General features: G+C 40.8%; 1 protein-coding gene across 1 annotated transcript in view; it reads left to right on the top strand.

Moving 5' to 3' along the window:
* The window catches only part of il17rd (interleukin 17 receptor D), a 29,653-nt gene extending 19,240 nt beyond the window's left edge, over positions 1-10,413 (top strand). The window contains exons 4-16 of the mRNA XM_027279725.1: positions 1,582-1,697; positions 1,943-2,063; positions 2,880-2,924; positions 3,320-3,471; positions 3,778-3,843; positions 4,036-4,090; positions 4,741-4,851; positions 4,958-5,142; positions 5,246-5,361; positions 6,733-6,987; positions 7,096-7,632; positions 7,719-7,990; positions 8,156-10,413. Of these exons, the coding sequence (XP_027135526.1) occupies positions 1,582-1,697; positions 1,943-2,063; positions 2,880-2,924; positions 3,320-3,471; positions 3,778-3,843; positions 4,036-4,090; positions 4,741-4,851; positions 4,958-5,142; positions 5,246-5,361; positions 6,733-6,987; positions 7,096-7,632; positions 7,719-7,990; positions 8,156-8,280 (2,156 nt within the window). The 3' untranslated portion in view covers positions 8,281-10,413. The remainder of the gene's footprint in view (positions 1-1,581; positions 1,698-1,942; positions 2,064-2,879; positions 2,925-3,319; positions 3,472-3,777; positions 3,844-4,035; positions 4,091-4,740; positions 4,852-4,957; positions 5,143-5,245; positions 5,362-6,732; positions 6,988-7,095; positions 7,633-7,718; positions 7,991-8,155) is intronic.
* Positions 10,414-13,377: the final 2,964 nt, after the last annotated feature.

The following is a 13,377-nucleotide window of genomic DNA, read 5'->3' as shown; positions in this document are numbered from 1 at the left end:
GAAGGAAAACCTGCAGCCACACCGGCCCTTTGTGGAACAGTTTGCCCATGCCTGACCTATGCTGTATTTGAAGTTGGATCCTTCTGCTAGTACACTGTATTTCCTGGTGTAGTTTGTGTAATTTTAGGGGGGCAGTGCTGCTCAACATTTTACAGCTTCTTCTTTGCTAAACTCCAACCTGGAACTCACAGTACACTGTCTTTTGATATAATTGACTGCTTTAAGTACATGAATTGAGACACAGCATAAGAGTCTGCGTCCATGGCTGTATTTTCACAGCAATGCTTTGGGCTAAATGCTCACAGTGAAGGTGTTGATGTTAGAAAACTTAATCTGCAACCATATTTCGAATCGATTATTGTTCGTCAGTGTGAGGATTTGCTGCTTTTCTCTCTTATATCAGAGTGAATATCTTTGAGCTTTGGGCTGTTAGTCAGATGAAACAGGACACTTGAAGACATAAGTCACCAAAATCAGTATAGGATGGATCTTTTCGGGAACATGTAGTGTACATAAATTGTTGATATTTTAGTCTGAACCAAAGTGGTGGAGCGATCGCAAACTGATCTCATCTTCCACAGAGACGTGCTGCTTAGATGTCGAATAAAAAAATACCTTTAATCAGAGTTTAAACATGTAGAAATATACCAGATACTGAAGGAAGGGAAAAAACAACAACCGAGCACAAGCCTGCTGTCACGCTGCAGCTGTCGTTAAAATGCAAAAACATCCTCGCCCGTCCTCGACTGCAGGAGAGAACGAGAAAGAGAGGCTCAGGAATCTGCCTCAAGACAGAAAAACCTGTTCGACCACTGCTCGCTCGCTCACTCGCTCTCTCTCTCTTTCTCCACTCCCCACAGAGCTAATAGGAAAAACATGTTCTGTGGATGTAAAGGTGTAATTACAACACAGGCATGTTTTCAAAGAGCAGAGAGGAGGAGGGGAGGAAACAAGGAGAAGAGTAGAGGAGATAAAAGGGGAGGATAGTAGGGGTAAAAGGAAATGAGGAGAAAAGATAGAAAACAAGAAGAGGAGAGGAAAGGAAGGGAACAAGGAAAGGACTGATGGGGCTAGAAATGTAAACCGCGAAGAGAAGGTAACTTGGATAGAAGAGGAGAGGGTAAAGGAAATGAGAAGAGTAAACACAGTGAAGAACAGGGGAGGAAAGGGAACAAGTGGAGGAAATTAACAAAGGATCTTAAGAGAAGGGACAAGAAGACTATAGGAAACAAGGAGAGAAGTAAGGAGTGAAGAGAAGGAACCCTAAAGAAGGAGGAGAGCAGAGGGGTAAACAAGGAAAGTAAACAAAGAAAAGGAAGGTGAGGAAGCAAGCAACGACTGTAAGAGAGGAGAGGAGGATAGGAACCAAGGCCAGAGAAGGAAAGGAAATGAGGAGAGGAAAGAAGGGATGTGAATGGAACAAACAGAAAGGAACAAGGGAGGAAAGAAAGTCCGAGTTGAAAGGGGAAGCAGGGAGAAGAGGTAAAGGGTGAGGAATATGAGGTGATGAAAGGGGAAGAGAAAAGGAAAGGAAACTAGAAGGATGGATGTGAGGCTGATCGTCTTTTTGTGTCTCTGCAGGGATTGAACACATTAAAGGGTTCAGAGTTTATCTGGAGAAGAATCCAGAAGGGAAACAGTGTCAACACCTCATCCTCAAAGACCCTCGACAGCTCAACTTCTCCTACAAGAACACGGTACGACCAGAAATAACTAACCAATCATAAACTTACACCACACACGTATTGAAATTTGAAAGTTAATCCAGATACTTATTATTATTGCTACATTATGCTTTTTGATATAAACGGTAAACAGACTAACCCTAACTCTTTGATATTCACCACAGTGACAAAAGATGCTCCATGGATGTGTTCATGTCTCCACTGTGATCAGCCTCTTTGTATTATCTGTTGTTGATTAATTGTTTTTACTCACACAGAAGCTGAGCAGCCAGCCGTTCAGTGGTTTGACCTTTGACACTGACTACATGGTTCGTGTCCTTCCCTTCCCGACTCTGATGAATGAGAGCTTCTTCCCTCCATCGTTCCTCAGGACAAACTGTGAGTCCATCAGTCCAGTGGAAAAATGTTTATTCTTATTATAAACTTACCCACAGTTTGATGAGCTCTTGTCTGTGTTTAGTGTAGCTTAGCATTAACACTGGAGGCAAGAGTCTTGTTTTAGCTCCATTTTAATGTGCTCTCACAAAACGAGTTAACAAGATGGAACATGCAGACGACTATAGATGTTAGAAGGGTGATTTATTCCCACTTTGTACTAAATTTAGGACAATTCAAGGTTTCTGTGTCTGTGTGACCACAGGCGTTAAGTGGTCTTTGTTTGACTTTTTTGTCAGCCAAATGCAGCGAACAAAGGAACTCTTCTTCTTGCTGTCAGGAGGGCTCCTACCTTGTTTTCAGGTGTAAGTGTGTTGAACACGTTTGTATGCAGACTCCTGATTGTAGTATGTATATGTACTGGACACACAGAGATCAACCTGATCTTAATCAGGGGAAGACCTGGTTGATACCAGTGCTGTAACTGCCTCCAAAACAGCCTAAAATGCTGAATCAGTTATCAACAAGTATCATGCATTTTAATTAACCCTGAATCAGGACTCTGATTTTTTCCTAGCAGCATCCTGTTCATCATTTCTTTCCTCAGTATGTTAAACTCATGTCCCACCTTACTTTGACTCTGATTGATCCAACCATGTTTAATACATCTGCATCAGTATCAGACGATAAGCAAATTTCAGGTATCGATATCGCGGAGGGAAAAATGGTATTAAAACATCATGATTGTTTGGCTGCACAATGAGAAGACAAACAGACCAGGACAAGCTATCTAAACATTTGTGTGTGTTCATCCTACAGCGTGTGAAGTCCTCCTGGGATCAGACAACCTGGTTTGCAAACCATGTAAGTTCCTCAGTGTCGTCGTCATAACCAGAGCCACATGTGGACAGAGTCAGTCCACGGTTTGATTGTCTCGTTATTAGAGAAAGTAAAACTTCTCCCCAAACTACTTTTAAACCTAAATGAGTTGACAGATTTTGGATGTGGATGAACCATTTTATATGGAAGAATGTTGCTGTTTAAGATATTAAGTTGTATATTCTATATTTCGGTGCAGATGTTTCATATTAAAAGCTTACCAGGAAAGATTAAAGCCATGTTTTTTCCACATTTTTGACGTCGATTGAATGCACACAATTAGTGTTAAAAAAAGAAAAACTATGTTGGACTCTACATATCCAAATTATTGAGTAGTAAGTATTAATTAACTAGATTAAATTTAGTTTCTGTCTGTGCAGTCTGGAAGCCAAAGACCCTGAACGTGTCCCAGCTGGGGTCCAACCTTCATGTGGCGTTCGACCAGGCTCCGGCCTCGTTCGGCTTCCACTTCTACTACCTCTACTACAAACTGAAGCAGGACGGACCTTTCAAACTGCAGCGCTGCAAACCAGTAAGTGTTATCAGATTATCCGATTCTGTTGTTGGAAAGAAAGTTTCAGACATCGCTTAGTGTACAAAGCACAGTTTTTCTGTGGTCTTGTGATCAATTTGGGGTTCAGTGTCCTGTTCAGAGACACGTCAACATGTGGACAGGAGGATATGGGGATCGACCACATCCCCATTGATCGACTTCCTTTCAGCTCTGAAAAACAACATCATGACTGTTATTTGCTCTGATGTCAGTGACACCCTTGTGAGAATTGTGGAAAATAAATTGCTAGCTAGAGTTTTTAATTGATAAGTTTACTTTGTGCAGGACGTAAACCAGCCCAGAACTACATGCATCCTCCAGGACGTCACTCCGGGGACCTACACTATAGAGGTACATAAACGCAGCACAGGACTGAGCTTCATCACTATTTTCATCACTAGTTAGTTTTCAGTTGTGGACTTCATATATATACTTGAATGATTTAAAGATAAAACATTTTACTCTAATCTCGCTGTTGATACAATCAGCTTATCATTCTTCTCTCTTCTGTTCTGTCGGTTTGTTTCACTCTTAATGTGTCAGCTAAGAGACGACAGTAACACGACCAGGAGGCAGACTCAGTACCATGTCAGCCAAGGTGAGACACACAAATGTAATTTAACTGTTTAGGGCTGCAACTGATGATCTGATCTGTACATAGTGCTTTAATGTTTACCTGTCTAGCTCCTTGTTCTTTAGCTGTATTTATGTCTATATCTGTGTGTGTACGTTGAGAACAAGTGAAACCAGAGTCATATTTCTTGTATGTGTACACATACCTGGCCAACAAAAGTGATTCTGATTATCTCGATCAACTGTTTAGTACATTAAATGTAAAAACAGTGAAAAATGTCCATAACAATTTCCTGGCTGACATGATGTCTTCAAATATTGTCTTGTAAAAGCAGATGCTCTTAAAAAAATGCTCTAAAATGTCAATCTGTTTAAACATTGTAATTTAAGGACTTGTTAAATCTGGGTCTGCCATGTCATGTTGGACAGGCAGTGTACACGTGGGTCAAGTGTAGGACTATAGGAAATTATTTGACTGAAAGAAGAAATCACACACTATTCTAATAATAGTTATTAATAATAAATCATTTAACAGACTGCGACTCTTCTCTACTTGTGCTTCTGCTGATCTACGTTTTAATTAGATAGATGTCAGAAGTTTGGATTATTACATACTGTTAATTTCAATTACCTGATTCTTTTGACTCATGCTGGGTGCGTTTGTTTCTTCTCCAGTCCACTCCCCCTGGGCGGGGCCTATTCGTGCGATGGCCATCACAGTGCCTCTGGTTATCATGTCTGCTTTCGCCACTCTCTTCACTGTCATGTGCCGCAAGAAACAGCAAGGTGAGAGCGTCAATTATTGATCATATGCTTGGGGGTGTAACCCTGCCAGGTTGCCTGAGACTGTAAGTAACATTATTTTAACACATTAACTCATCTTGTCCATTAGAAAACATCTACAGCCAGCTGGACGAAGAGAGCAGTGAGTCGTCCAATCACAGTGCAGCATTGAACGCGGAGCGGCCATGGCCTCGCCCCAAAGTCTTCATCTGTTACTCCAATAGAGACTGTCCTAAACACACCAGCGTCATCCAGAGCTTCGCCTACTTCCTGCAGGACTTCTGCAACTGTGAGGTGAGGACAGCTGGATGTTCAGGAATTGTTGTTATTCTTTTTTTAAAATCGGAGGTTCAGTTTTGAAGGTTGGTTATCAAATCCTTCTTCACTCCTTGTTCAGGTTGTCCTTGATCTGTGGGAACACCTGGAGATGTGCAAAGAAGGTCAGATGTCGTGGCTCAGCAGACAGCTGGACGAAGCCAACTTCATCATCACTGTCTGCTCAAAAGGCCTACGGTACTTCTTCTGCCTCCTCTACTGTCTGCTGTGTGTCTGTCAAAATTACTGGTGATGTTTTCAAAGTGCCTTCAGCTGCAGTTCTTCAAATTACCACTAGAAGTCGCTAAAACACTGACTACTGAGGGAAAATATAAATATTTAAATTTCTATGACATAAGATGCTCAGTAGTTACTGTGTGTTTGTGTAGTATAAATAAATAAATAAGTTTAAACAGATTTTTTAACAAATGTTTCAACCTATCACCTTATTTCCTAACGTCTTTCACACTGACCATTTCTCGTCCTTTCTAACCTCTGTCTCTTTTTTCCATTTCACATCTTTATATTGAGTTTATATTTTTTAAAAAGAGTTCAAGGTCAAAATATCATGTCATGGCATGTCAAACAATGCAGAAAAGATATCTGAACATAAGCCTGCTCTTTAGTTATTACAGCTATAACATGACTGAAGTGTTCCTTTTAAACACAACAGACATAAAGTGCTCTTAAGTTGTTGGTCAGCATTTAACACAAAGTGAACAAAGTGAAATGCATCATCTGTAAACAGGAACTTTAGTCTGCATCCATATGACATCCAAAAACTAATCAGGACATTCTGCCAACATTTTATGAGAATATATCAGCAGTAACAAGAAGATTTGTTAAGACCATCACTGTCCAAAAAAGAGAAAAAATGGGATCGCAATGTGTATAATATCCAGAATGCTTTGTGCGTAACACACATATGTTACCCATGTCGAGGATGCCACATCATGTTGGATATAGTTCAGCAAATCTGCCATATACGTTTATATACTGTATGGTACAGCCAACCAATTTTATGTCCACTTGGGGGCAGCAGAAACAAGTTGCAAACACTGACATATCACCACTTTTTAAGTTGATAGAAGTAATTGCTTATTTACACATACAGTATACATTATCATTTATTTGGGGTCGTGTTTCTGGCCTTTGATGAATGTTAGTCCAATATTCACTCTCTTTTAGCTCTGCCTATGATCTCTTATGGAGGATATATCTGTCTCTTTAGCTGCTAAATGCCCCACTGTGCTCCCTAGCTGTTTACTAACTGCTTTTTGCTGCTGTGCAGTTAGTGTCCAGTGAGTTTTTAGAGTTTTTATGGGCCAGACAGCAAAAACAACAAGCATAAAGTCACTATAAAGCTGCATAAAGCAGATTTTGGTGTGTTTTATTATGTTGTAGACTGGTTATAGTGGGTGCTTTCTTTCTCCCCAAACATTATAATTTATTAACTCTAGACTAAGATATGACATGAGGCCTTCTGTCTGTCTATCCATTTTTCCTTTGTTTACATCTTTAATTTTTTATTTTATTCTTTTCTAACTGGCTTGTTCCTTTTTCTTGCAGCTACTACGTGGAAAAGAAAAGCCGCAGAGGGAAGACACCAGTCAGTCGGCGTAGTAACAGCAGCAGCAGCAGCTCTTCGATTGGTGGATCAAGTGGCGACCTGTTCATTGTGGGTGTGGCCATGATTGCTGAGACGCTGCGGTTGGCAAAGCAGAGCGAGGAGGGCGAAGCTCAGGAGTTGAACCGCTACATGACGGTTTACTTTGACTATTCAACAGAAAACGACATCCCTACCATGTTGAGCCTGGCTCCCAGGTAAGTACAGCACTCTGGATATAACAGAAACACACGTCCATGTGACTATTGATTTGTCATGAAAATCTTTTTCTGGCGTTAAAGTAAAAAATCATTTCCCGTGTTTAGGTTTAAGTTGATGGACCAGCTGCCTCAGCTCTATAGTCGACTCCACTCCAGTCAGTCCAGTTTGGCGGATCGTGAGTCACAGCCTCTCAATGTCTCCAGGAGGAACTACTTCAGGAGTAAATCCGGACGCTCGCTCTACGTTTCCATCTGCAACATGCACCAGCACATCAGCCAGAACCCTGACTGGTTTGAGAAGCAGCTGGCTCCTTCGGGAGCTTCCTCAGCCTCCTCCTCAAAACATTCTCCTGTCCCTGCTGACCCAGCTCCAAGCCCTCCACCAAAGCCTCACTGCTCCTCCTCCTCGTCTCAACCCGAGCAGAGGTTTGACTCCGGCTTGGTGCTGAATGAGGTGGTGGTGAAGACGCCATTGCTGGAGGGAGGAAAGGGAGAGCCGAGGAGGAATATGCTCCTGCTAGCACCCGGCTCCAGTCCCAGCCTTAACATAGGATCCAGCCACAGTCCCAGTCCCAGTCCTGGTCTCTGTCCAAGTCCAGGTCTGCCACACTGCTCTCTGTCCATGCTGGGACCCAATTCGAGGTAAAGTGAGGTGTAACACAACTGTTGTTATTACACATATGAGACCACTCTCCAGTCTGATGCATGTTGCATTTTTGCTTCTCCAGGTCTTCTTCTGGAATATCTGGACTGTTACCAGAGGAATCTCCCTCCTCCTCTGCTCCCTCCATCCTCGAGGATGTGGTTTGCCCCATTGTCTCCGCTCAGGCAGAAGAAGGTGGTTCTTCCCCTCCAGAGCTCCCTCCTCCTCGTGATTCAGGCATCTATGATTCGTCGGTCCCATCCTCAGAGCTTTCTATTCCCTTAATGGAGGGACTGTCACATGACCAGGCTGACTCCTCCTCCCTGGCCGACAGTGAATCATCTTCTTCCGGGCTGGGTAACACTTTTTTAGAATATCACCTGTTTTTTCTATAAAATCAAATTTTCTAATATTATCCAATGTAGTAAAAATTTCATCCTGATTTATCATTTCATGTGCTCTTTTTTTTTTCCTTTCCTTTTCGTTGATGGTGCCACTCACACCTGGCTGTGTCTGTTTCAGGTGACGAGGAGCCGCCTGCTGTCACATTGCTGCGCTGCAGTGCCGCTACAGTTTGTAAAGCTGAGCTACACCACCATCACCACCTGGAGCACAGTGACGGACTTACAACTGTGGCGTCATTGTAGGGTACAGACACCTCCTACCAGTCAAAAGACAACTAGCCCAGTGATGTCATCACACGGCCAAAGAAATCTATTGGTCTTGGATCTGGACCCCTTCTTAAAAGTGCTGTTGTCCCTTCTTCATGGAAACAAAACTGGAATTAATTAAAAGGCACTGCAGTGGTTCACCTATGGACATTACTAGGGAGAGTTCTAGGTTAATGGTCCCCAGTAACTATGGTAACTACAGAGTTAAACATTTACTAGAACATTAGTCACTGGTGACTATAATAACCACTGTGTCAAGAACACTAATCCCTATTAACTGTGGTAACCCTGGAGTCAGAACACTAGACCTTGGTAACTGTAGTTACTGCAGAATTCTACAACACCAGTTGTTGGTAACTGTGGTAACCACTGACTCTAGAACACTAGTTGTTGGTAACTGTGGTAACCGCACGATTCTAGAACACTAGTCCTTGGTAACTATGGTAACCACTGCATTCGAGAGCAACAGTCCCAAGTAATTTTGGTAACCACTGTTTCTAGAACACTATTTACTGGTATCCATGGTAACCACTTTGTCTAGAACACTTGTCCTTGGTAACTATGGTAACCACTGCATCTAGAACACTAGTACTTAGTAAATAAGGTACTTTGTTCGCCTCGCTGGTCGCCCTGCCTGGATGATTTTTGAAGGACTGGATCTCCAGATGCTGCAGAATGGATCAGGTCAAACCAAAGACTGCCTCAGCACTGCGTCTTGATTGATTGATAGACAGCTGGCTCATGTATGACTTCATGTTTGGTACCAAATGCTGAAAAAAAACTGTTCAAGCACTTTTCGATGCAGAAACGCAGGAAGACAACACATCAAACATGTTCAGATGTTCTGTGGAAACACCAAGGTGAAAGCTGCTGAATGTATCAAGGGTGTAGTTTAATATGGCATTTTTTGTATTATTCTAAACATTGAACCACATGTTCATCCATGAATGTGAATGGAGGAGCATTTTTTATTAAGAAGGGAACTGCCCCAAAACAGTTTATAATAGAACATTTTATCAATATTCATCAGTTTAAGGAGCAGTGAGTTTCAATGGCATACCTTATTTTATTTTTCTAAATGTTTGTTGACAATGACTCGTTCTTGGAGCAGCAAGTAACCCGATGACCACTGTCTAATAAATCAGAAATCATTAAACTGTCAAATGTACTAAAACCTGCAAATGTGATATAATATGGTGGAAGAGTTGTGTGAATTGTGTGTTAATTTGAAATTTAGTTTTTATTAAATTTTATTTTCTCTGCATTTTTATTCACAAATTCGGAACGTACAATTCAAATTAGTTTTTCTGGTGGCGCCCCTCCTACACCGTAACGTATTGAGTGCTGTGGTTACATTGTTGAAGTTTGTGGTTATGTATTTTAAGGTATTGAATATTAATGTTACATTTATAGTTATGTATTTCTCAATGCTTTGTAATCCTTTTCTAACATTGTTGCAGGAAGCAGCGATAATGAGGGCATTATGAAAAGTGACTCTTGTTCTACCATTACTAAAGATGCCACTATGGAAGCCCATTATGCCAGGACAAGCAGTAAATTCATCAAGTGTTCATTTGTCAAAGGAAATTATGAAATAGTGTCTCAATTTTAAATTACGTTTAAGTAAGAATCATGAGATATGAAGCTAAAAATTTGTCCGACCCCACAAAGTAAGTCACTATTTTGATTTTAACAACTTGCTCCTACTTTTTCATCATTTTCATGACATGGTACAAATGGGCTTTCATACAATTCCCAATTAATGATCTCATGAGCATATTTCATATCTGACATACTGTATGTACAAGGCTGTTTTGTTCTGTGTTTAAAGTTTTATAAAGTCTTTTATATTTTCTGACTCAAATGTTTGAGTTGCTGCTGAAGGCTGACCGACGGCTTCTGGTTTATCGGCAGGTTTGAGTTTGTTGGAATGGAAGATTCAGCATTTCCTACTTGTAAATATTTTTAAAAAACATTTTTTTTCCTGGAAATGTCTGTTTTGCTTCAATTTTGGATAGTTAGACTTTTGTTTTACTATTTTTCTTAGGAATGTACTGTTTTATAGTACCTAGGTAAATCCATCTAATAAAACATTCCTCTTTTATCATCTTTTTGTCTAATCTCTGGCTGTTAAGGGTTTATGGTTATAATAGTAACTTTTGCTGTTACTTAAACCAGATAAGGCAAACAATTGTTATCAGGTAACTAGAAGCATACATACTTGAGTATAATTCACATTCTTGAAGGAATACTCAGTAAGTTTTTGTATGGCTTTACAACTGGTAATAAAATAATCTCTCGTTTAAGTGGACTAACAAGTTTTAGTTTCTAACAGCACACACACACACACACACACACACACACACACACACACACACACACACTTCACTGACATAAAAGTCAACAGACAGCTCTATAGTGTGTGAGCTGTGAAGCCTCAATGCTTAAAACAACAGGCGCCTCTAAAACTCACAGACAGCCACTCCAGCACTGGTCTACCTTCAAAATAAAAGCACCACAAGCAGGCCATGTCTGGTCAGATTCATAACCTTGTTTATTCACTCTGTAAACTGATTTAAATCAAGCTTTAGACTGTACTATGTTCATTTATATGTGTATGGCTGCTTTTCAGACATTTAACCTTTTGAAAACTTAGTTAAATGAAGAATGATTTCATAGAAAATACAATACTATACTAATACAATCTTAGCAGAAGTGCGACAAGTAGTAAAGTGTAAAGAAATGTGCATATGTATGTATGTATGTAATGACAATAGTTAGACACTATATACAGAATAAACAGCTAAAGGTCTGATATGAACATGATGAATAGACCATAGGCCAGATGTATTGGCCTACTTTATGGACAGTAATATAAACATATATGGATATGTGAGTGTATATAGGGTGGAGGCACTGGTGGACACTACTATGGAAGTAAGCCAGCACTAGCCTGTGAGTATTTTCTGTGATACTGCTACTTTTATTAAAGCAACATTAAAAATCTGCATTTTTGTGATTTAGTGCCCCAGTTTCAGAGTGCAACACTACTGTGATAAATATGGACAGCTGTATACCTGTATTTGTCATGATTACATTACTCACTCATCAACTATGGAAACAGTCAGCTTCTTGCTCGCTCACTCTCTCCTTTTCTCTTCTTAGCTTCCTCCATCAACGTCCTCTTCTGTCTTTTTGCCTCTGTCATTATGTCCATAGAGGCTGCTGAGCCTGGATACATTGCCCGCTTGTCCAGCTCCTCTCACAACACTGGCTCCACAGCATTCCCCCATGACCCAGGCCTGAAAACCTCCTCCTCAGTGGTCCAAAGTACCTGTGATACAAACACTTACACTCCCCCAGTGCTCTTGGATCACAGTCTGGGCAGCCCGGCTAACAAACTGAGCTAACAGCGGCTACAGTTGGCAGCAGTTTACTTCACTGTCCATCAGGAAACTCTGTAAATCACAGAGAGTTGAGGCGGAGCAGCCAGCCATCAGAAGGAAAACCAGAAAACAGTTTCTCCATAAAATATGATCCAGTTTCACCAAAATCAGTGAAATAGCTGGTGGTGTGTGACTTAGTGCCATAAACATTACGTACTTCTCGTGATTGTACCTGGAGCACAAAGTTACATAGCGTGAGAACAAACGTACAAATGACAGAGACACCACTGACCTGATTACAAGTCAGTGTATCATCAGCATGATTTAAAATGTGTGAGCTTATGGTTCTCCTCCAATTACTCTTATTTTGAAGGCGCCACCGGAAGGCTGACTGACTGCAGCTTGACGGTGGAGATGAAAAGAGGATTTTCATTTGTATCACAGCGACTCACAGTTTGTTGTTCAGCTGAATCTTCAGGCTGAAGTTTGACTTTTCTCAGAGGAAGATAAAAGTTTGTTTTTAACTCACCGGGTAAAGGCGACAGAAACCGGAAACATCTCGGTTTGTTTGTTTGTTTCTTTTGATAATCAGTTGATTGTGGATCTGCTTTGGATCGTTGGGAGGAGCTGCAGCCCGATGCAGGCAGGTGATGGATGTCAACGAGGGTCAAGGTGAGGAGCTGCACTGTTAACATTAAAGTTTGAATTGAAATAATCATGAACATGTGCGTTTTATATAAGTGTAAGAGATAAAGAATGTGAAGAGGACAGACAGAGAGTTAACTCTTACACTGCCTGTCTGTCTGTTACATTATGTGCTGTGCATGATCAGTGATAGAGAGACCCTGAAACATACTATAGAGAGAGAGAGAGAGAGAGAGAGAGAGAGAGAAGGAGTGGAGGGGCAATGGAAGGAAGAAAGGAGGTTTTTATTGCTGCCCTGTGAGTCACAAGTTTGCCTGAGAATGACTTATAGTCTGAAAACACACACACACACACACACACACACACACACACACACACACACACACACACACACTCCTCTGTAAACAGTTTGCCATCATTGCAGCTTGGTATGGAAAATGATGTTTATTTGTTGTTTTGCTCACAGCCTGCTGATACTTCCAGAAATACTTTAATCCTTTATTTTAAAGCAACATTGCGTAGAAATCTATATTTTTGTGACTTCACACCCCCAGTTTCAAAGTGTAATACCAGTGTGGTAAATATGTGCATGTGTATTTGTTATGATTGTGATGATAGCAGCCAGCTATTATTACATATTTGCCCAGCTCTGCGTCTGTCTTTCAGCCTTTTATTTCACCAAGCTCAACGCCTAAAAGTCAGTCCCAGGTTTACTCTTGCTCGCTCACTTTCACATTTTCTCTTCTTAGCTTCCTCCGTCAACGTCCTCTTCTGTCTTTTCTCCTCTTTCATTATGTCCATATAGGCTGCCGAGCCTGGTTACATTGCCTGCTTGTCCAGCTCCTGTTCTGGCACAACACCAGCTACACTCCCCGTCAGTATTAGGATAAACATTAGGTGCATAAATGTGACTGTATATCAGGCTGATATTAACGAAAATATTACAGGAAAGGAAACTTTTGAAATGTTGTGTTTGTTGTTGTTTTAATAATATAATTTGTTTTTAAATTAATTAATTAAATTTACGTGAAGTTGCGTGTCA

Source organism: Larimichthys crocea, chromosome VI (assembly GCF_000972845.2).
Source record: "Larimichthys crocea isolate SSNF chromosome VI, L_crocea_2.0, whole genome shotgun sequence".
Classification (NCBI taxonomy): Eukaryota; Metazoa; Chordata; class Actinopteri; family Sciaenidae; genus Larimichthys; species Larimichthys crocea.
Note: the sequence above shows the minus strand (reverse complement) of the source record. Positions and strands in the feature narration are given on the sequence as shown.